Source organism: Python bivittatus, unplaced genomic scaffold (genome assembly GCF_059951505.1).
Source record: "Python bivittatus isolate LINGU-HERP-01145 unplaced genomic scaffold, Pbiv_v1 ctg000350_np1212, whole genome shotgun sequence".
Taxonomy (NCBI): domain Eukaryota; kingdom Metazoa; phylum Chordata; class Lepidosauria; order Squamata; family Pythonidae; genus Python; species Python bivittatus.
The window spans coordinates 28,112,264-28,134,862 of NW_028277074.1; the positions used below are offsets into that span (position 1 = coordinate 28,112,264).

At 34.7% G+C, this 22,599-nt stretch overlaps 1 protein-coding gene across 18 annotated transcripts in view; it reads left to right on the plus strand.

The window, feature by feature from the left end:
• DMD (dystrophin) overlaps positions 1-22,599 on the plus strand; it is an 886,326-nt gene that overhangs the window by 592,807 nt on the left and 270,920 nt on the right. For all 18 annotated transcript variants that reach the window (XM_088144802.1, XM_088144803.1, XM_088144790.1 and 15 more), the window contains 3 exons: positions 720-895; positions 14,382-14,529; positions 16,426-16,575. In XM_088144802.1, the coding sequence (XP_088000928.1) occupies positions 720-895; positions 14,382-14,529; positions 16,426-16,575 (474 nt within the window). The remainder of the gene's footprint in view (positions 1-719; positions 896-14,381; positions 14,530-16,425; positions 16,576-22,599) is intronic.

A 22,599-nucleotide genomic window follows, 5' to 3' on the forward strand; every position in this document is an offset into this window, starting at 1 on the left:
ATAGGCCAATTATTGCTAAGAGTTTGTGATAGGGCAATTGTTTATGAACAGACTTTTTCAGAAATAGGATGAGGTTAGGAATATATTTTTATATTTTCCATCACCAATAAATAATATTTATATCATATTAATATAATGATTGGTAAAATAATTTATAACTATGATGAGATGAGAATACGTTATCTCAATGTAGGCCACAGTTAGAGTTGATTTTATAATCAATATTATAATTTAGCAGTTTCAAATCACTGTAGGTGTAGGAGCAATAAATGTGCATATAATGTCATAAGGCAGTGTTAGAACAAAAATGGTTACCTGTGCAGATGTTCCATAGACACAGTTAAAAAAATGTTAATTGCTGTACTGACCAATATGTGTGCTCTATCTGCATGTCAGAAGAAGGTATATATGTACCATGTTGTGGAGTATAAATCATTTTTAAGTTGCATGCAGATTAAATGGTGCTTTGTATTTGGCATATTCTGTTTAAGTCTGTTCTAATTCTGTAGTGTAACAAAATTCATAAGGGAGACTTATCTGAAAATAATTCATACTGTGCTAAAATTAAAAAAAAAGACTATTGATAAATTTGGGATTTAAAGGCAAAAAAAGTTATGTCATGTAGATCTACTGTGCTTACATCTGTCAACATTCTTGATCTGTTATGAAGCAGAAGGGGATTGCTTTCGAGTTTAATTAGATTATTTGGTACTTTGCAGGATCTCCAGGATGGCATTGGGAGTCAGCAAGCTGTTGTCAGAACTTTGAACATAGATGGAGACAAGATCATTGAACAATCATCAGCAACAGATGCCAGCATTTTAAAAGAAAAATTGGACAGCTTGAATTTCCGATGGAAGGAAGTCTGCAGGCAGCTGGCAGAGAGAAAAAAGAGGTAGGGTAATAACAGTTTTATTTTATTTCTGGTATTTCATAACGTATTCCAATAACAGTCACTGTGAAGGAGGTCTCACTTTATATGAAGCAGTGTATAGATGGATGACACAATGGTAAGCTGACAATTGAAAGTATTAAGAAGTGGCTTTAAGGCATGGCATTAATTAATTATATTAATTTTAGTTTAGGGGTTTTTGTTTGTTCGTTTTTAGTAGCACACACTCAGTTGACTCTTGTCTGTATTAGTTTTCTGGAAAAGAGAGACATTAGTCTCTCTTCCACAAGTAAAAGAGTCTAAAGTAAGCAGATACCAGTTTAAACAGACATTTCAGCAGACATTTAATACTTGAGTAAAGGTTCTCAACAGAATTTTTCACTTGCCAGTCAGCAAGGAATAACATGCAGTTGTACAATTGATGTATGACTAGATTAGAACTGAGAATATGGAACATGTCCTGATAAATTAAAAATTAAATTAAGGTAGTAAATGAAAATATTCCAAAGTACTCTGCAAATTTTTTAGTCCTTTTTTTTTTTTAATATCATGGGACTGGTACCATCTTTTCCAACTAAGATTTTTAATTAAAAGGCATAAGCTCATATGTGGGGATTTTTACTTTTGCTGCCCAAGTCCTTACCCCATATTTCCCCAGCTTATTCACTTACTGCCCATCAGTATTCTCTTATTCTGCTCACTTATATAGCATATTTGGTCATATATGGCTGGTTGTTTCAGGATTTCCCTAATTTGTAAGGTACTTCAAATTTATGCTGGAAATGTGGAAAACATGAAGGGTCATTTTATCATGCCTGGTAATATATATATACACACACACATACATACATACATACACACACATACATACATACATACACATACACACACACACACACACACACACGTATATATATATATATATATATATATATATATATGAATGATTTCCCTAATTTGTCAATTTCCATTTTATCATAGTACTTCCATCTGTCATTATATCATGCACGAGTGCTGTCTTATTCCAGACTGACCTAGCATTGACTGACAACACCACAAAATAGAAGAAGAGGACAGCATGAAACCCCAGACTTGATGATAGGGGAGCATAACAGAAAAAAGAACATTTGCTCTTACATTTCTGTTCTTCTGATGGCTTGATCTCTGCCATAATCCTTATTTTGCTCTCTTGAAATCCTATTATAACAGCATCTCCTATTGCTTTACAGTATCCTTTCACCCACTCACATAGAATCATGTGATGTATGTTGGAAGAGACCTTAGAAATCCTCTAATCCAACTTGTTGCCCATTACAAAAATCCAGTACAGGATGGAGTTTGTGATGTTCTGGATGAAGTCAGGCCCTGGTCTGACTGCACCACGGCCAGTTTTCTGTTCCAGGTGGTTAACTTCCAAAAAACTACCAGATCATGTCTGGGACAACCAGATTGGCATGGTTTGTTAAAAAACAGAAAGGGTTCCAGGATTTCATTAATCATTATCCTGGAATAATACATTTTACACATCCCAACAACATCAGTCATTTGTGGCATGAAATGTTTATGATGGGGGAGGGGGACGGACGGAAGGCAGGCAGGCAGGCAGGCAGGCCCATAGTGATCCATGTAAAGAAAATCCAAAATCCGTAGGTAGGTTCTTGTATTAGGACTGAGCCAGTATATTTTATTTCTGATTTTAAAGGTCCTTTTTATTTACTTTGAAAAACTGATGCAGAATTGCTGGTTTTGTTTTTGCTAGTATAAGAGAAAATAGCATCTCTTCCCTTTCTTACAAGTTCTTGCCCTTTTATTGCTATAGCTATTAAAGAGACATAACACTGTAGACTTTGATCCTCTCTTTGACCCTTTACTTTTACATCCTTTTCCTTTTCGAGTGGAGCAGAACAGTAGGGATATTATGCAAAATTAAGGAATTATAATAGATTATTGTTAAATTACACCATTATATTATGTGAAATATAAATCTGAAAATGACAAAGGAAAGTTGCAAAGATTGGAAATAATATGTAAAATAGTAAATGGTTGCTTCTAACATTACTAATGCTTTATATTTTACAATATTGGGAGGACCATCACTGTTATTTATCACACAAGAACAATTATTTTAGGAAAAGTAAACCAGATTATTTTTATTCAGAGCTTGTTTCTTGGTTAATTTAGAAGCCTTTTCTGATAAGGCCAGGGTAGAAAGGAAGGAATAGAGTGGCATTTTGCAATAAACACAATTTATTGAGGGCTCCACTTTCATGCATTAGTGTCTATTTTATTATGGAGTTTATATAGTCCATGTAAGCTAATTCTATAATAAATGTATTCATCTTTTAGATTGCCACAAGGCTCTTCTTTCAATTTGTTTTTATTTTTTGCTATAAATAACTATCTGCTAACACCAAATGAGAGAAAAGCTTGGTTACTGTTAGACAGGGAAGATGCATGCATTATGTTAGCATGCACTAGGCCTAAGACTATGTTTCCTTGAACCACCCAGTCTCTTGATCCTTGCTGATCAAGGTTAATTTAAGTTAGCCAAAGTGGATTGACTGAATGGGTCCAGGGAATGAGCAGTCATCATTGGGTGTCCAAGGACCCAGCTATCCTTAAAGAGAGAGGAGTATGACTACTCCTGAAAACCCTGGAAGCTTATAACTATATGTGGCAAATTCTCCCAATTTTATCCTTTTTGAAACAACTTAAAATCTAAGATTTGAAAAATCTTCTTGAAGAAAACTGATTATCTAAATCTATTTCTTTCACTCATTTCATTTTATTTCATTGTGGCAATGAGATTAACCAGAGCAGGGAAGAGGAGCCCATTAAAATGGCCTGCTGCAAACATCTAATAATGGCTCCACCAGGCTTCCTGATGGCACCTGGGGAATTTCTCAGCAATACTGTTGGGTGCTTGTGATCTGTGAAAGACAACCAGGATGTTCACTCCTGAGTAGCTTTTCCCTACCTGCCAATCCCATGTAGTTTCTTGATTTACTAAGGAGGCCTAGAAGATAAGTGGTTGAACAGTGACTGAAGACACCAAAGGTGGTGATCACTCATGTGATCAGACATGAGTAAGAGCTCAGGTATGAAGCTTCTTGGTGGCAATTAAGGTGGCAAAGCATAATTACTTTTGTGGCCTTACTTTGCCTGATAATGTTATCCAGCTGCACTGTTCAAAGTATCCCTAACCCCTCACTTCATAGTGATAGTGTGATGTCTTAGTGCAGAAGATGCTGTGTCCTTCAACTAAAGCTAAGGTCATATCCCTCAGTGACTGGCACCATGCACTGAGCCCTGCCTTGGCCTCCATCTCCAAAGTCATCTGCATCTATTCCTCCTTCATTCTGCACGATGACAAAGTCACTATTATGGAGGAAAAGTGCTCTTATTAAAGGAGCTGGAGCGAATGTTGGGCCTTTCTGGCCATGTCTATTTGCAAGGGCTTTAACAACATTAACATGGGAAGCCTCATCTGTAATGTAGGAGTTGGTGACTCCTTTATAGACCCTCTGGGGATTGGCCCCTGCTGGTTGTGCTGCTCCTGCTGAAGAGAAGAGGAATGGAAGGTAAACTCATTTTTCTCCTTTTAAAATAACAAAAAGGGGTGGGGGTGGGGAATCACCCTAGATATATAGGGGTTGGAAAGGTTTAAAAGGAAAATAAATACCCCATGCAGGGTCTTAAAGTATGCATTGTGCCAGTTGAACCCTAAAAGCAAGGGAAAAAAAATGATGGATACATTAACTTCCTTGATTAAAGAAAAGACCTATCTACATTTATTGGTGACTGGAAACCTCTTATGGACTTTTTGCATAAAAATAAAAAATAATGAACTTGTGATTTATGGCTTTGATGATTAGGCAGGATAGATTATAGAAAGAGTATTATGATGTAACTTTAGAGAGAGAGGTTAGAATATAATTGTGCATATAATTGCTGTGAAGACTATCGGAAGCCATTTCTTTGTATCTTTTTTTTCTTTTTTATTTTTCTTCAACTTTTTTTCATTTATTTTTTTTATTTCTCTTTGACTTTTCTTTTTCTTTTTTCTTTCTTACTTTATATTAGTTTGTATTAATTTTATCTTCTTTTTTAAAAGTTTCCATAAAAATCATATAAAAAACAAAACAAAACCTAGGCCAATGAAGCAGAACATATATTTTTTTTAATTCTTTCTTTTTAATGCCTTAATAATAGCTCCAGTCTAGGTGACGTTATTCAAAGGAAAACTTCCAACCTACTGTACAGCTTTATCTCCCATTTGGATATTCTTCATTTTGGATTTTTGGCATTCTTCATTTTGGATTTTTTTTCGTTGCCACCTTCAGCTAAATCCAGCCCATTTTCAAAGTCAGTTTTTCTTCAATCATCTCTACTAGCGCATCTAAGTTGGTCCAGTTCTGTTCTGTTTTCAAAAAGTTATCCTGCTGATCCACAGATATCAGAAATCTACATATTTTCTTTCCGACATTATGTTGGATTGGAAAGAATAAAAATAGTACCATTTTTATTTCAGAATCACCCTGCATTAGTACAGGTTGGTACAGAGGCCACACCCTTCCAGGTTGGAACATAGAGCATGTCTTTTGCATTCCAGTATCAGGATCTTCAGGGCCTAAATGGGTTTGATCTGAAAAAGATGACAGAGTGCTGTAGGAGTACCTGTAGTGCATATTATCAAAAGTAGCTAAAATTTCTTCGAACAGTATAGTACCTAGTATACTGTATCTAGGCATTGGGAATGCCATTCACATTTCTCAGTAATATGGTAGAGCATACAGCATCTTTCCACAAGACTGATAGCTGCAATGGTTCTTGAAGTAGTTAAAGAAATAGAGCCTTTGTACTACCATGTAGATTACATAAGAAATCTAAGGAAGCATCATTAGTACCATAGGCCAGAAGAATCAGGTAATTCTGTAAAAACAAATCAGTACCAGACTGTCTCATAGTATAAGCAACAAGAAGACTTGTCTTTGCTGGCTTCAATCCACTTTTCTCTTGGTGTTCTTCAGCGATTTCATACCCTCAAAACTCTGGAGCTAGATCTACATCTTCTTTCAATTGTAGAGTGCTTTTTTATTTTTAAGTACATGAACATTACTTAAAATCTAACTATTTAATGCACATAACTGTTCTTCTTTGCACTTACTTTTAAATTATATGTCAATTCCTCACCAAGCTCTCTTTATTATTCCATTTACTGAAAATATTAGAAGTATTTATAATGCAGGCAGATTCTCATCCAATATTTCAAACAAACCACAGCTTTTTTCTTCTGTAAATGCATTTAAATTACTCTTGTAATAAAATATTTAGCAATTAATTGCAGATGGAGAGTTTTAAATGCACCATTTATAACTGTTACCACCACACACTGAAATAAATCCTAACAACCCTTACACCCGTAGGTAAACAAAGAAATAACACTTAAGATATCGAATACTTGAGTAAAACATTTTTAAACATTGCTATTAAGATAGGAATCTTTTTTAAAAAATGTGGGATTACTTTAATGTCCCAATAGAAAAGAATATCTGTAGCTCAGGGTTGAAATGTGGAGTTCTGGGCTCTCTGAGCTTGGTCGTTTCCTTGCAGACATTTCATTTCCCAGCTAGGCAACATCATCAGTGAGAGTGAGAGTGGGGTTTGCTGCCTGTTTATATGCTATAGCTTGCCTTTGTTGGGGGAGTGGTTTCCTCTTTGGTGGTTCTTTGATTACTGTTTTATGCCTGCTTATTTGACTGGTGTTGATCCCTGCTTATCTGTTGGCTGCTGGAGGAGCTGTGTTCTAGTCTTTTTGTTTCCTTCCTAGGTTTTTTTATTGTCTCTTCCGAATGGTGTGTAAACTTACTCTACCTCTATGTGTCTATTGATGGCTGATTTCCCTAGCATTTTTTGATTTGGCTTAATCTAAGATACTAATAGTTTCCTAGTTGAAAATGTTGTTGATTCTGTCCATGTATTGTGAAATTAAGGAGTTTTCATCATGTCTTCTGACAGCTAGTTGGTGTTCATGGATGCACTCTGCTAGCCTTCTGCCTATCTGTCCTAAATAGTAGTTGTTGCTGTCCTTGAATTGTATATTGTAGATGACTCCTGGTTTTTTTGATCTTGGGCTACTGGGTCTTTTGGCTTGCTTAAAATGTTTTGGAGGGCTTGAGTTGGTTTGTGTGCTATAGTGATGCCATGTGGTAATAGCAGTTTGTTGGCTGAAAGAAATATACCAGGGAAGCATAAAAATGAAATCAGATGTTCTTTTTTTTTTTTTTAGTAAAATAAGTGAAATTGCCAAGAATGTTAGACCCATTCATCGTACGTTGCTGCCAGATATTGCCACATAGGTCTCCATGCACAGCCTCTTCAATTCATTAGGTATATGGAGAGACAGTGAGGAATAGTTTATAAAGCATCTACATTAGCCTGGGGAAATATGTAGCTATTTTAATGAAGTATGCATGTTCTGTCTATAACAAAGCACTTTTTCAAATTATTTTCACATTTGTATTACTGTTGTACAATACAGTATGATATAAAGAAAGAATATTAGCTCAGAGTCACAAATGAAAAAGACAAGACAGAGATAGGTAACAGAAAGATAGAATGATGTTGTTCAAAATATTTTTGGCAGTTGAAGGATAGAAGGGGTTGGAGAAGGGCTGAGAATTATGGATTTAAAAAAATAATTATAAATTGCCTTATAAAAAGAGCATCAGAAAAATTCTTGATCTTTTTTTTCTCTCACACACTCATTCTAAACACACCTGTCTAATGAGTCAGAGAGTCCAGAGCAAAATTCTTCAGTGTAAGCAGGTTTGTCGATATGCTTTAACTCACTAGCCAGGTACTTATGTCAATATGAGAAATCCTTTATATCATTCAGTGTTCACCCCAAATTTGTCCAGATATGGGAGGAAAGCTATTATATTTGAAGCTCTGCCAGCTGGAAAATCCATTGAATCTCCAAATTGCCTTTGAATATTTCCTAAGCATTCAGCAATTCCTTATTTGATTTGAAGAGGTGATCCAATCAAATCTTTTTTTAACAAAATTACTAGCCTGAGGCTTTATGCACTCCTATAATTTATATTATACTGTACATATTCAATTTTTTTTCACATTGATTAGTTAAGTATCGATTGTGATTGCTGTACAATATAGATTATTTTATAGCAGCTGGTAAGGTGTGATTTGAACCTGAGATTTTTTCAGATCATATTTCTGGGTCAGGAGAATGATGGATTCAGATGGCTTCTTAGAGTTCTTAGGAAATTTCAGGAATTTCTCAATCCTGTTTGCTTTTCTATGCTTCCTATGATACAAAAAAATGACTCAGGAAATTGACATGATTGCTCTAAGTGATTTCTCTCTCAATACTTAGTTGATTCTGCTTCTCAAATTATCAGGAACAAATGGAATATGGACAGAATAAACCAGTTATTTGATAAGCTGGCTATCTATTACCTCCAGTGTTACACATAATAACCTCTAAGCACCAGATGCTGAAGAGTATGTACCTCTCCCCACCTCATCCTAATTTCAATTCTCAATCAGCTTATCCACTCCATTGCATCTTATGAAGTGAGCTGTAGCTCACAAAAGATTATGCTGTTTAATAACATTTGTTAGTCTGAAAACATGCTATCTGAATTTGGTTACTATAGACTAACACAGCTTTCTTATTACAATGTCTACAATGAAAAGCACCAAGTTCAGCTGGACGGAGTAGAAATCCATATAATTTACCAAGAAGGTGACACAGATAGAAAAGACATCACGTTTCTAACCAAATCAAGCATGATACCATTCCTAAGAGAATGAAAGTGAACCTCTACAGTCTATATAATGCAAAGATTATAGCCAAAGATTATGTTACGCTCTCTCCAAGGAACTCCTGAACCATCTAATCAGCATGCTTTACAGCATGCAAAAGTTAAGTACCAAAATGATTTCTATTCTGGAACACCAACTACATCAGGGTTTCACTAGGACAAGGCAACAAACCTATACAGCAGAACTCAACTTCTGCAAGCATCCATTCAACGTATGGGAGGCTCCACAGACAACTCCCAACAATACTGTGAAAATATGCAGCTACATACTCAGACAAGCTGAAGACTCCATTCTTTTGCCCCACTAAATCTATACAGGTAGTCCTTGTTATATAGACGAACTGTAGAGGTTCACTTTCAGTCTCTTAGGAATGGTATCATGCTTGATTTGCTCTTGGTAAAAATATTTCTGTTTCCCAAGTCTTTTTGATTTGATAATATGTCAGATATAAATTTTTTTTATTGCAATTCTTTTTATAGCATATGGCATTCTTAATGTTCTTGACCAGAGAATTTTATAGTAAATAGTAAAAAAGAAATTATTTAAGGTTGCATTCATACTCATGTTTTTTAGAATGGGAGTCCCACTAAACAAAATGAGAACTGCTTTTGAAAAGTTATACAACACTGAAAACAGATTATTATTCCATGTTCAGGTTACTTTTACACAATTCACTTTTGCTTCCATCTTTATTGCCTTACTGGTTTTTAAGGTAAATGGTTGAACTGAAGGTCTCTGATAGTCTAAGTTTCTAGTTCTAGTTGTATTTCTCTTTATGAGTTTATTCAAGTGTGGCCTTTTTTTCTTAGAAATAAATTTATTTATTTATTTATTTATTTATTTATTTATGCATGCATGCATGCATTCATTCATTCATTCATTCATTCATTCATTCATTCATTCATTCATCAAATTTGTCACCGCCCATCTTGTGAAACGACTCTGGGCAGTTTACAAGATAAAAATTCATTAAAATACAACATAAAAACAATCCTAAAAATAAATAAATTCCAAGAAGATAGAAAATTAGCAAGTAATTCCAGGGAGCATCATCAGGGGGCTAATCACCCCCAGGGGTGGGTATAGCCCATATCACCCCATGCACACTGACAGAGGTAGGTCTTTAAATCTTTTTGGAAAGCCGGGAGGGTAGGGGCCCGCTGCACCTCTGGGGGGAGAATATTCCAAAGGGCAGGGGCAACAGCAGAACAGGCTGTCTTCCTGGGCCCCGCCAGCCAACATTCCCTTGCTGACAGGATCCACAACATGCCCTCTCTGCCTGACCAGGGATGAGATTCTAATTCTATAATTGGGGTCAGGGGAACTTAAATTATATCAGTGATTTTGATTTGGTGGCTGCATTTGGCTACCAGACCCATTTCTAATTCAATTGAAAGAAATATATCTTGTTACTACACTTATGGATTTTTCACCTGTCTCTGTGCTAATCAGATTGATTCAAGATTTTGTTAGACAAAGCCAACTAGTACAATATGGTTATACTTGTCCACCACTTTAGTTCATCAGTTGACATTTACAAATTTGTTGCAAATTGCCCACTATTTGTATATCACAAGGTATTATTTTATTTTCCACTGCTTTAACATTCTCTTGTAATTCTGGAGATATATACAAACACTTGTTTAATTGTACTTAGTCAGGAGCATAAAACATTTATTAATTTGAATTTGTATTTGCTCAGATATGCAATTATATTCAATGTATGAAGAGGCATTATACCATTATTATTTAGAAGGTTTCAAATATAGTCTTAATTTCATACCAGAATAATTGAAAAAGATGCTTTTATATTAATATTAATATTTATGTTCCTGTATATGTATCCATCATCTTGGTCTAAATTTTAATTAAGCATTTTTTATTCTAATTCATTTTTAAAGTAACAGTGAAGAAACAGTTCAGTAAACTTGCCATATTTTAACAAATTTTTATATAAGTAAATAAATACATAGGTATTAATTTTGAAAATAATGGCTTGTATTCATTAACATATAGCAAATCACCAGAACTTGAAAATAAATAGCTTGGCTAGATTGTATCAAAATTATTATAAATGATTTATCTTAAATGGACTAATTAACATAGTTTATTTTTATTTTGCTCAACAGGCAGGAAGTATATCAAATTATACAATACTCAGAAAAAGAACAGACAAGCAGATTTCTTGTCTTAATGCTCTGTAAAATAATTCCATCATTTAGTTAGAGATTAAAATATAGGTGGAAAGTATTAAAGTCTAATGACTTTGTATAGTATATTTCCTATAAGTTTCAAAGGAAATCCATTTAGGAATTTAATGCTTTAAAAATGGATCCCTGCAGGCAAGGAATAATCTTTCATAATATTTTTATTTTAGACCTCTGAAGGTACATGCTTAGAAATTATTAGAATTGGAATGACCTTATCAGGATGTTGCTGGACAGGGTACCTATATTTTATACAGGCATCTCACCCAGTCTCTTTATCTCTAAAGACATCTAGGGAAAGTTGAAGTCATGGCTATAAATTATGCATTTCCACTTATTGCTTTATTGCATGTAAAAATATGCACAATCTCTTGTGAACAACTAAGAAAAGATCTTCATAAAATCAACAGGTTATTTATTATTTGCCTCAACCAGTTATTTATTTATTTATAATGTGGGAAAGTATTGAAACTTATTGTAAGTCTGATAATACATTTCACTTGCACTCAGGAACATTAGAAGGCATAAAAATATTTCTGATTGAATATTTTATGCTGTCAAATATTATACTATTCAAATAAATACTATTCAGAGATTAAGTCATACTGAGAGAGGTGTATGAGCATGGAGCTTACATTTCACCCATTTAGATAGAAGTCCTCATATGTCATAGGCTATTTTTCTAGTGGAAGTACTCTTGATTTCAAAGGTGATGTCTCTTGAAGGGGACATAAAGAGTCCTGCATGCATGATTTCATGCTCGTTGTCATGCTTTTCTAGACTGTTCAGTCTTTCAAGACTGTAAAAGATCCTTCTCCAATCTGGTGTTCATCTACACAGAATCATAAAATTTTGGAAAGGGACATTTAGGCCATCAAGTCCAACCCCTGCTTAGTGAAGCATTCTGAATTAAAGATCCCAAACAGGTGGCTGCCTTGACTCTGTTTGAACACATCCAATAAAAAGGACTTCACTACCACTCTTACTACTAGGAAGTTTTTCTAACAACAAAATGGAATCTGCCTTTCTGTGACTACATTATTCTGTATCATGCATTCTGAATAAGACAAGAGGTACCAACTTTCTTCCAAGTGACATTCCTTCAGGAATTTGAAGAGTGTTCTCATAAAAACATCATCATCATCATCATCATCATCATCATCATCATCATCATCATCATCATTTTCTTTCAGCTGTCTTTTCTCGAGGCTAAACTCTCTTCATACGGCTTAATTTCTAGTCTCCTGATCATTGTTATTCTTCTCCGAATTTATTCCAAATTTTCTGAATGCTTCTCTTCTACCTGTACCCCGAATTGGACAAAGTACTCAATGTAGTGTCTCACCAAAGCAGAACAGAGTGAACCATTATATTTCTGTTGATGCAGCCTAAAATTACTTTGCTTTTTTTTTTTTTTTGCAGCCACATCACACTATCAGCTCATATTCAGTTTGCATTCAGTTACTCTTCCAACATCTTTTTGCAAATGAAATTAGCAAGCCAGGAATTCTTATTCTAAATATACATGTGACATTTGTTTTTATACAGTAACTGTAGAACTTTGCACTTGTCTCTGTTAAATTTCACTCTATTACTTTCAGCTCATTTCTACAATGTATCAAACTTTTTTTCAATCTTATTTTTATTTTCTATTCCACTCAAATTTTTAGCATCTGCAGCCCTGGTAAAGATTCCCTTAACTTTTTATCTACATCATTAATGAAAATATTGAAGAGCAGAAGATCCCTATTTATCCTTAGGGTACCCCATTCAATACATGTCTCCAATCTAATCAGGAATCATTAACTTTTCAGTAAGACAAATCAGGAATTTCATGGAAGCACCATACTTAACAAAGTTTATAACTCAACAGGTTTTGCAGTGATTAAAGTCACTATTATGCATCTTTGAAAAATCTGCACTTGGTTTTGGAAGCATCAACATTATCTCCTTAGTTGTAATAGACACCACAAAATGTACTGCTTCTATTTCTTCTCCACATATCTTAACCCAGATATTCTCCACAGCATTACTAACTTGATTCATTTGGATCTCTAAGCAGGAACTGATATTTTAAGCATATAAGTAGAACTTCTTTTACTTTTGTTCCTTTGGGGGTGGGGGAAAGTATGTTCTAGTCATGGGAGTCAGTTTACCAGATTGCAATTATCCTATTAAATAAGAATATGCAGAGCTTCAGATTTAAAGCCCTAAGACTGCTTTAGAGAAGGCATGGGTGCACCAGTTACATCTCCTTAAAGAGGTTGGGTCTTTACCTGGTTTCTCACACTAGCCATGTAATCCCAGAAAACTGTGTATTTGAAATCAGCAGGGCCAAATAAGATGTTTCAGATTAGCACAGATATAACACAGTGCTTTCTTAATTCAAATATTTGTTGCCGGAGGGCGGGGGGAGGGAGGCAGGGATGAGCAGCTACTGTGCAACTGTCCCCCCCAAAATGACTCAGCTTTTTTAGGGAGGTACTGAAGTGCAGTGTGCTTGTCCATGACAATTCTGAATCACCATTTGGCTTCAGATCCAAAGTGCTGCACATCCCTATTATTAAATTATACTTGCCCTTCTGTACTTTAAGTTGGGCTCATCTTGTTTATTTTCCATACTCTGAGCATTAATGTATAGAAATAAAAGCCTTGAACTTTTATGAACTTTCCAATATTTCTTTGCATGGTTTAACAGCAAATCTAATCAATCTTTCTTACAGTAATAAACCAGTATACTATTTCAGCAATTGCATCTTCTACAGTGCAGCAATCTGAGTTTCTTACATCCAGGTTTTCATTTCTACCCCCTATATGCATTTGTTCTGAACACGAGTGAAATTAAAAAAAGGCAAATGGCTTGGACTTAGTGAGGGGGTCTGTAACCCTTCTTCCTTATTTGTCTGTCTGCTTATTTAAAATGTTGTGTACATTCAAAGAAGTGTTAGCAGGGTGTCATGAGATACATTAAAATCACTATATACTTTAAAAATCTCCCACAATAAAAATCTGAAATTGAACTCCTTATGTCCTGCTTGTGTTTCATAAAGTGAATTGCCCACAGCCATTCACTAAATACCATGTATAAAGCAATTCAGTTTTGGATCTTCTTGGAAGAAATTAGTAGCATGGTTGGCATTGTCTCACACATTATTACCCTGAAGTGATTTCACCAATAAATAACAGCCATGGAAACCTACAATCTATGTTCAATTGTTTTTATTTTGTATAGTCAGTTAACCAATAAATACTAGATTAATTGATGGATTATGGACACCTTGCTTGAATAAAGTAACATATGTTGCTGGGCATGTAATGTAAAGTATTTTGCAGCTATATTTATGTTAGCTATTACAGTAAAATTAATAAGTATTTTAATACAAATATAAATCTACTCAGACTCACCTAATTATGTTTTTATTTTCTCACTACAGGTTTGACGAGGAACAGCATCTTCTGACAGAATTACAGTATAATTTCAATAAGTTTATTTTATGGTTAAACGAAGCCAGTAGTGTTGCCAACATTCCGCTAGAGCCAGGAAATGAAGATCAATTAAAAGACACCCTTCAAAAAGTAAAGGTAATATGATTCGGAAACAGTTGTTTCCAATTATTTCTTTTTCTTTCCCTTTCCCCTTTCCCTTGTGAAGTTGAAAAACTATAAACCTCTTGAGAAGCTGTCTACCAACATTTCAAAATGTTGAAATTTGCAACAATTTTGCTGCAAAATTTCTGGAGTTTTCAGATTGGATAGTGATTTTTTTGGAACATATATTCATGTGGAATATATGTAGACACTGAAGTCTTACTTATAACGGGAACGGATTGTCATAACATAGAAATTGACTGATTATGTGCCATTAAGTTGTTGTTGACTCTTAGCAACCACAGTATTTTTCGTATTTAGCTTTTGAGAAAGAGTCTTGAAACTCCAGACAGTTTCATGTTAGCAAAAGTTCTGAAAGAATTCATGTCCACTAAACAGTTTTGAAGAAAATTATTAGGTCATGTTTTAAAATTACTGTTTTTGGTTCAAACTAGAAAAAAAAATAAGGTAAAAACTCGCTTGAGTTGAACTCAGCTCCTGGTGATTTCATGTATGCATGTATGTAGTTTCCATGATAACCATATGGAAGTGTCTTCCTTTTTCTGGTATGTTTGCCTAAAGAGAATAATAAAAATATAGTAATCAATATAGTGGCAAAAACTATCCACCGCTGCAATATCTTTATTGTCAATTCTAAGGCTGGTTGTTCTACCTGTTGTCATTTATTTGGTCTTTATATTTTAGTCCCATTTTTTCACTGTGCTCTTTGACTTTTAATACTAGGGCTTGCAGATCCTTTTCATTTTTGGCTGTCAGGGTAGTGTCATCAGCATAGCACAGGTTATTGAGGTTTCTTCCTCCAGCTTTAAAACCACATTCATCTTCTTCCAATCCAGTGTCCCTTAATATATATTCAGCATATAGTTTAAATAGATAAGAGGAGAGTGTGAAGCCTTGCTCCTTTGCCAACTGGACCTGGCCCCACTCCTTTGCCAACCTGGACCTGGTCCATTTCACTATCCTTTGTCTGTACTGTGGCTTCCTGACCTGTATATAAGTTTCTCATGAAAACAATGAGATTTCCTGGGATTCCCATTTTTCTGAGCACATGTGAGCACAGCTTGATGTGATTGACACAATCAAAGGCTTTTCTATAATCGATGAAGCACATACGGACTTCTTTTTGGTATTCTTTGGCCTTCTCAATTATCCAGTGTACATCAGCAATAATAACTCATATTCCTTAGCCTTTCCTAAAGCCAGCTTGAACATCTGGTATTTCTTCTTCCATGTAGGGCTCGGATCTGTATTGGATAATTCTAAGCATTATTTTGCTAGGACATGGAATTAAGGATATGTGTGGTAGTTTGCACACTCTTAAGTCTCTCTTTTTTTTGGTATTGGAATATAGATTGATCTCTTCTAATAGGTTGGGCATTGTGTCATTCTCCAGATTTGCTGGCATAGCTTGGTTAGAACTACAGCAATAGTACCATTTGTCAGCTGAAAAAGAAAAAAAAAATCCTATATATTCCAAAGTATTTATTTTGAATAATTTTCAAGCATGCACATTTCTACTGTTTAGCAAGTATCTATATTCTTATAATGTATAAAATCATTATTGGCATTTTTTTTTCTTTTTGCCTTGGCTTTTAATTACTCCATCAGATTATTTCATTTCACAGTTGCTCTCACAGTCCTTGAGAATATTTATTTTGAAGAAAAAAGAAAAGGGCTTCTTAATGGAGAAATAGGATTGTTCTTTTACCTTAGGCATAAAAGCCTTGAATAATAGCTGTAGATATTTTGTGCTAGATTGAGCTCCTGAGTCTATTTACTTCAGCTGATAAACTAATCAATAGAAATGAAGATAAGGGACTTGAAAATTCTGCTACACTTCATTTTAAATGTTGCATTTGTCTTTTCCAGTTAAGAGTGGAAGAACTACCTCCACACAAAGGAATACTAAACCAATTAAATGAAGCTGGAGGAAAGATACTCAGTAGTGCATCACTGAGTCCTGAAGTAAAACATAAGCTTGACAGTAGACTCAAAGAGGCTAACCATCGCTGGATCAAGGTTAGACATATTAGTAATGATGTTGTAGTTTATATGTGCAATTGGGAATATATGCTTACAGTAGGTTTTAGCTTTTTTTCCCCCCTCCTCTCAGCACACTTGCTTACAGTTACTGGTATTGAGAAATCTTCTTTACAAACAAGCCCCCATTTCTTGGGCAATATTGCTAAAGTTAGAGGAATAGAGGTCATTACAGAATTAGCCAGTGAGTGAGGGAGGGTTTGTTGTCTTTCCCTAGATGCAGGAAATAATGCTCAAAAAGGCCTATTATTACCTAAATCCTCTCCAACATTATTTCTGTAAGGATGAATGCAAGACTTCCATAAGAACGTGTAGAGTTTCATCTTTAGAAAGTAAAGGACAATAGAGGCAGTCGAAGCATTACAAGTCTGAGCTTTTGAAGCATGGGTTTTGTTGCTCAGCAGTTAATAAAGGATCAAGTCAGTAGCCTTCAAATTGCATTTTACTTGAGAAACATAATTTAGGCAGACTTAACAAGTTTGTTGAAAAGGTGAGGCTTAGGGGAAAAAATGCCTATAAAGAGCAAAGTATTCTGTTCTCTCCATGTCTCTTTACATGCCTTTCTGATATAACAGTCCCAGATACAACCCCTTTCAGTGTTTTACCATAACTGTTGCATATTCCAGCAACAGTAAATACTGGCTAGATTGGGGAAGCAGACTTTAATTAATTGCTCCAGCAGCATTTGTCTTGCATCTGTACTGGCTATGTATGATTGAGAACAAATAGCCGTTTCAGAAGGGATTTTGATTAAGGAAATAGCATAGTAAGACGACCTACTGACTTCCGTCAGACTTCTATCACATAGGGGTAGTTGTTGTTGCTGTTATTCTTTTAGCAGCGTAATTTGTTCAGAAAAAACTAGTATCTCATAATTTTATAAGTACTAAAAATTAGTATAATGCATATACATATCCACATACTTTTAAAAACAAAAACAAAACCCAAGCACATCAGGACTTCTGATTAATAATTTATTTTAGTGGCATAATTTGTTCAGAAAAAAACTCAATAAATTGTCATTTTTTAAAGTATTGAAAATTATTATAATGTGTATGCATATGCATGTACTTTTTTTAAAAAAAACAATCTTTTTAAATATCATTTTTTGAAAAATTGAAGGAACATATCAAATTAGGAAAAGTCTGCTTAAAAGAGTACTAATCAGTGTGAGGATTGCCTAGTTCAGCTGCTACTACTGTTCTGCTTTTTCTGTCAACCCAGAAAAATGTGATGAATAACTTATCTGAGATTTGGTTGCGTGCCATGGACATGTACCATATGTCAGGATATCTCAGGAGAAAAAGTGACTTCTGTTTAGGAAGTGATCTAATTAACTGGGGGGAAAATCTTCCTGCTTACAGAATAGTAATTTTATGTGGCATACTTTATCTGTCATTATATATTATGCATTTAGCCAGAATCCTATTTCATCATGTTATACAACTGATCTTTCAGAATGTTTAAGTTGGAGTTCATTGATTGCTGCATAGTCATGGCTGGGGGACAACTTTTTGAGGACCTAGAATACTGACTCTTACTGGATTCTTATGAGTCAAGAATCTCATATATATCTATAGTAAATGGTCAGTGAATTGTTGGCAGCGATGTAAATTGAAGGGAACATTCTTTCATCTCGATGGAAATGTGATAAAGTTTCATGTTTTTAGAATCATGTTGTATAAAACAAAAGATTGACTTTAGTGAGAAAAGTTACTTTTCTCCAAAGTTTACCACATATATTTGATGGTTCAAACAAAAAAATTGTAAACTAAAAAAAAAAAAAATCCCTATTAGATTTCTGTGTTTAGCATCTAAATTCATTATAGCTAAACAATGGAAATATCTAGATAATATCTCAGTGGGTAGATAGTATGATAAGGTCTGTCTGTATCATTCCTTGAGAAAGTTTTTGTCAAAATCCATTGCTTGACAATGAAAAATACATATCATTTTTCTTGGTGAAGAATAATTGGATTTTATGCTTTATATAAGAAATAAGCATCCTCATAACGGTCTAAATAATTTATTATGGGTAAGTTAAAATGGATCAACATCATGTAAATTTTAAATTTCATCATTTTTTTAAATGGCTTAGACATTTAAATGGAAGATATCATGCCAGTAAAATTAAACTATGGTTCCACTTAAAAAAAAATAAAATAAGAGGTATATTCACATTGTCTGACATTAGTAATCTGTAACATGACTTATATTAAGTCTGTAACATGATTTATGCTAAATCTGATATTAGGAACTATGGGTTCATGGCAGAAGGATCAGTGACAGTCCCTTGAAATGTCAGGGAAATTGACACTGACTGAAGAGACAAGGTTCTCTTGTCAGCTGTTCTTCAGGGAAATTCTTGCTGCAGGCAAGCTTGGATATTTGTAAAGCCAAAAAACAGCATTTTCTATATTGTTGTCAATAGTAATGTTATAAAAAAATCATATTTACATGACTAAATAATAATTAATTTCTGGGTAGAAATGCATGGTATTCTTTGTTTCTATGTTCTTAATCCTACTGATTTTAGATACCGATTTTCTAATCCTACAACTTGTATTTATTTATCTTTAAATTCAGTATAAGTATTTACAAGAAAATGTTTTAATAGATTTTTGGTTTTTTTCTAGAAAGCAAATGGTAAAATATGTATCTTCAGAACTATATACATACAGTTGGAGATATATATGTATATATGTATGTATGTATGGTTAGATGTTCTAAAGTGCCTGTTTTTCAATGGAACAAAGCATAAAATGTCTTAAGTCTTCCAATCTTAGAGGACAATGGAACTCAAACCAAGCACCAACCGCCTGTTTTTCATCTTAAGAGCCACAAGATTTCCACTTAAGAATCCGTAATAAAAATATCAAGGGAGTTTTTTATTAATTAAAACATCATTATAAATCTTCATTTAATGTGGAAAGTTCCCATGTTAGGGAAGTTTTAATGACATTTATCAGCCTGCCTGTCTCACAGGAGCAAACCCAGTAATAGCTAATTAGTATGTTGCAGATTATGGAATTGTGTGCCTGTCTATGTGCCATGGGAAAGGAAGGAAGGAAGGAAGGAAGGAAGGAAGGAAGGAAGGAAGGAAGGAAGGATGGAAGGATGGAAGGAAGGAAGGAAGGAAGGAAGGAAGGAAGGAAGGAAGGAGCTAAAGCTGCTGCTTTAGTCTTGTCTAAATAATAATACTAATATTAAAACAGCAAGAAAAATAAGTAAATTACTACCCCAGGCTTTACAAATCAGCAAAACATTTTTAAAATCATCAATAGGAAACAAAAGGCATGCCCCAAGCTCTGACCCAGCCATTAAAATAGTGCTAGTAGTAATTTTTGCATTTAGAACATATATCAGCAGGAACGGCACATCTTTGCATTCCTCTTCTGCCTTTTACGTTTATTCACCTGGCATATCTCCCATGAACAATAAATTGCAAAGGTTTAAAAAAAGAAAGTGACAACTTACCTACCAGGCAGGAAGGCAGGCATGTGATTCCAACCAATATTCTTCTTTTCTCCAAACAAACAGCAGAGCAATCTAGAGTGTTTTAAAACCCTAGCCAAGTGTTTAAGAGTTGCTGCTTTGTCCCAGCACTTCCCCCCCACACACATACCCATACGCAATATCATTCCACCCAGTCTAAGACAGTGGTAACAGAGACAGGACCAGTCCCTGCTCCTGTACTGGCTAGGATGGACATAAAACAAAACAATAACTTAATCACAAGTCACAAAACAAACATTCAATCATAAGATTTAGAAGACTATTTGCTGGCATGGGATACAGCTATCTCATATATAAAAGTTTCACTTGAATATTTCACACACCTCTGATTTACATTCCAATAATTCCTCATGATTCCCCAATTTAAAGACAATTTGGTGTATTGGGCTAGAAAGCAGAAGACCATGAGTTCTAGTCCGGCCTTAGATATGAAGCCAGCTGGGTGACCTTGGCCCAGACACTCTCTGTCAGCCCTAGGAAGCAGGCAAGGGCAAACCACTTCCCAAATCTTGCCAATTTTGCAAGGACTAATCCAGGCAGTCACCAGGAGTCAACACTGACTCGAAGACATGAGAAAACCAAAAATCCTCATGAAGGCAAATTTTCACTTAAGAACCCCTCATGAAGAATAGAACCATAGTTACAGAAGGAAATGCCAAATGAAGAGGCAGTTTTGGAAAAGCAGAAGGAAAGGAGATCAGTTAGCTAATTTTAAGATGGATAATGGAGAGAAAATATATCAAAGGAATTTATCTTTGCATTCAATAACACCTTTGATTGCATAGGTCATACTAAATATATTAGGGACAATGGGTATCCCAGAACACCTGATTCTTTTCAATACTGATTCTGCAGTATTGGAAGAGATGGTACCTTAAATGATGGTTGCAGGCTGAAACAATAGTAATATGAGATATGCAATAATGTCATTATATGAGCTCAAAATAATGAAAACTTAAAAGAGTTTATTAGAGGTAAAGGAAAAAGAAAGTGAAAAAAACTGAGCTAGTCTTAAATATCTTGAAGACAAAGGTTATGTAAACCATGTAAATAGCAGATGAATCCTAGGAGGAAGGCAGAACTAACAGAAGACCATGAAGGAGAAGGATGCTTCTATGATGCCAAAGATCAGAATAATTCAAGCAATTTTTAGTGGTATTGTATGGTGGTGACAGCTGGATATTGGAAGGAGTAAGAGAGATTAGACTTGTCCTTGGAAATACTCTAAAATATTACTACTCAAAATGTCAACCATTTGTTCATGCAGGAGTCAAACACAATGAGATGACACCGTAACTAATGTAGAAAAACAGACACTCATGCATATAATAACAAGAAATATTTATAACAAAATTACAATTGTTAAGTAACCTGTAGTCTGCTTTTATATATTTTTGTATCTGTTCTTTGAGTTGCTGTAAAACAATATACAATCTACCTATATTTAACAATAATTACCTTTGCCTAAGGAATTACAGTAAGGAAGGGTTTTTTTTTTTTCCATTTTCCATTTAGACTCATTATCAGATGCAATACATTCACTCAGATATTTTCAGGATGAACCCATTTTCAATTATATTGTATAATGTGCTGAGATTTCCCACTTTTCGTTGCTGTAATACTTTCTTTAAAGGATTATACAACACATTTTATAAGTGAGAGGAGAAGTATTATCCCATTGTTATATATTCTAGCTACAATTAATATATGACATTATCTTGTAAGGAGCTCTGACTATTTGTCCATGAACTCCATATTCTCTGTTTGGCAGCATGTCTCCAAACTTTTAAGCAGAAATTTTTCTTTGCTTTTGACTCCATGACACTCATTTTAACTGGAGGTGTCAATATCACAGCCATTAGTTTGCCACAGCACTCTTTACGGTAGAGATTAGAGTTAACATAAGGTAGAATGGTAAGTAAAGTTATGACAGTTCCATCCTATTATTCTCAGGTTACAACTTGCAGTACAAATATTGATAGTTAGTTGTGCATTTGTCTTGATAATTCCATGACCAATAGAGGCGAATATGTGTAGCTCAGGGTTGAACTGTGGAGTCCTTGGGATTCTCTGAGCTTGGTTGTTTTCTTGCAAACGTTTCATTACCAGGCTAGGTAACATTTTCAGCACTGAAGCTGGGTAACGAGACGTTTGCAAGAAAACAACCAAGCTCAGAGAAACCCAAGGACCCCACAATTCCATGACCACATTGCTTAATGAAGCCACTGGGTGGGAGAAGTAATGCCCTGTCATAGGATGGTGTTATATCAGTATGCTAATGTAGCAAATAACAGCAAATAATTATTAAGATACTATAGGATTGGTATGGGGCGGAGGGGGTGGAATCTTAACAGTTCCTCCATATTCAGTTTTTCACCTTGAAAACAACTTTGGACTAGGTATTTAATATGTTTTACTCTTTAGTCTATATGCCAAGCTGTTATAGAGAAGAGTAGAGATCATAAGCCATCAGTTGAAAAGACTGCA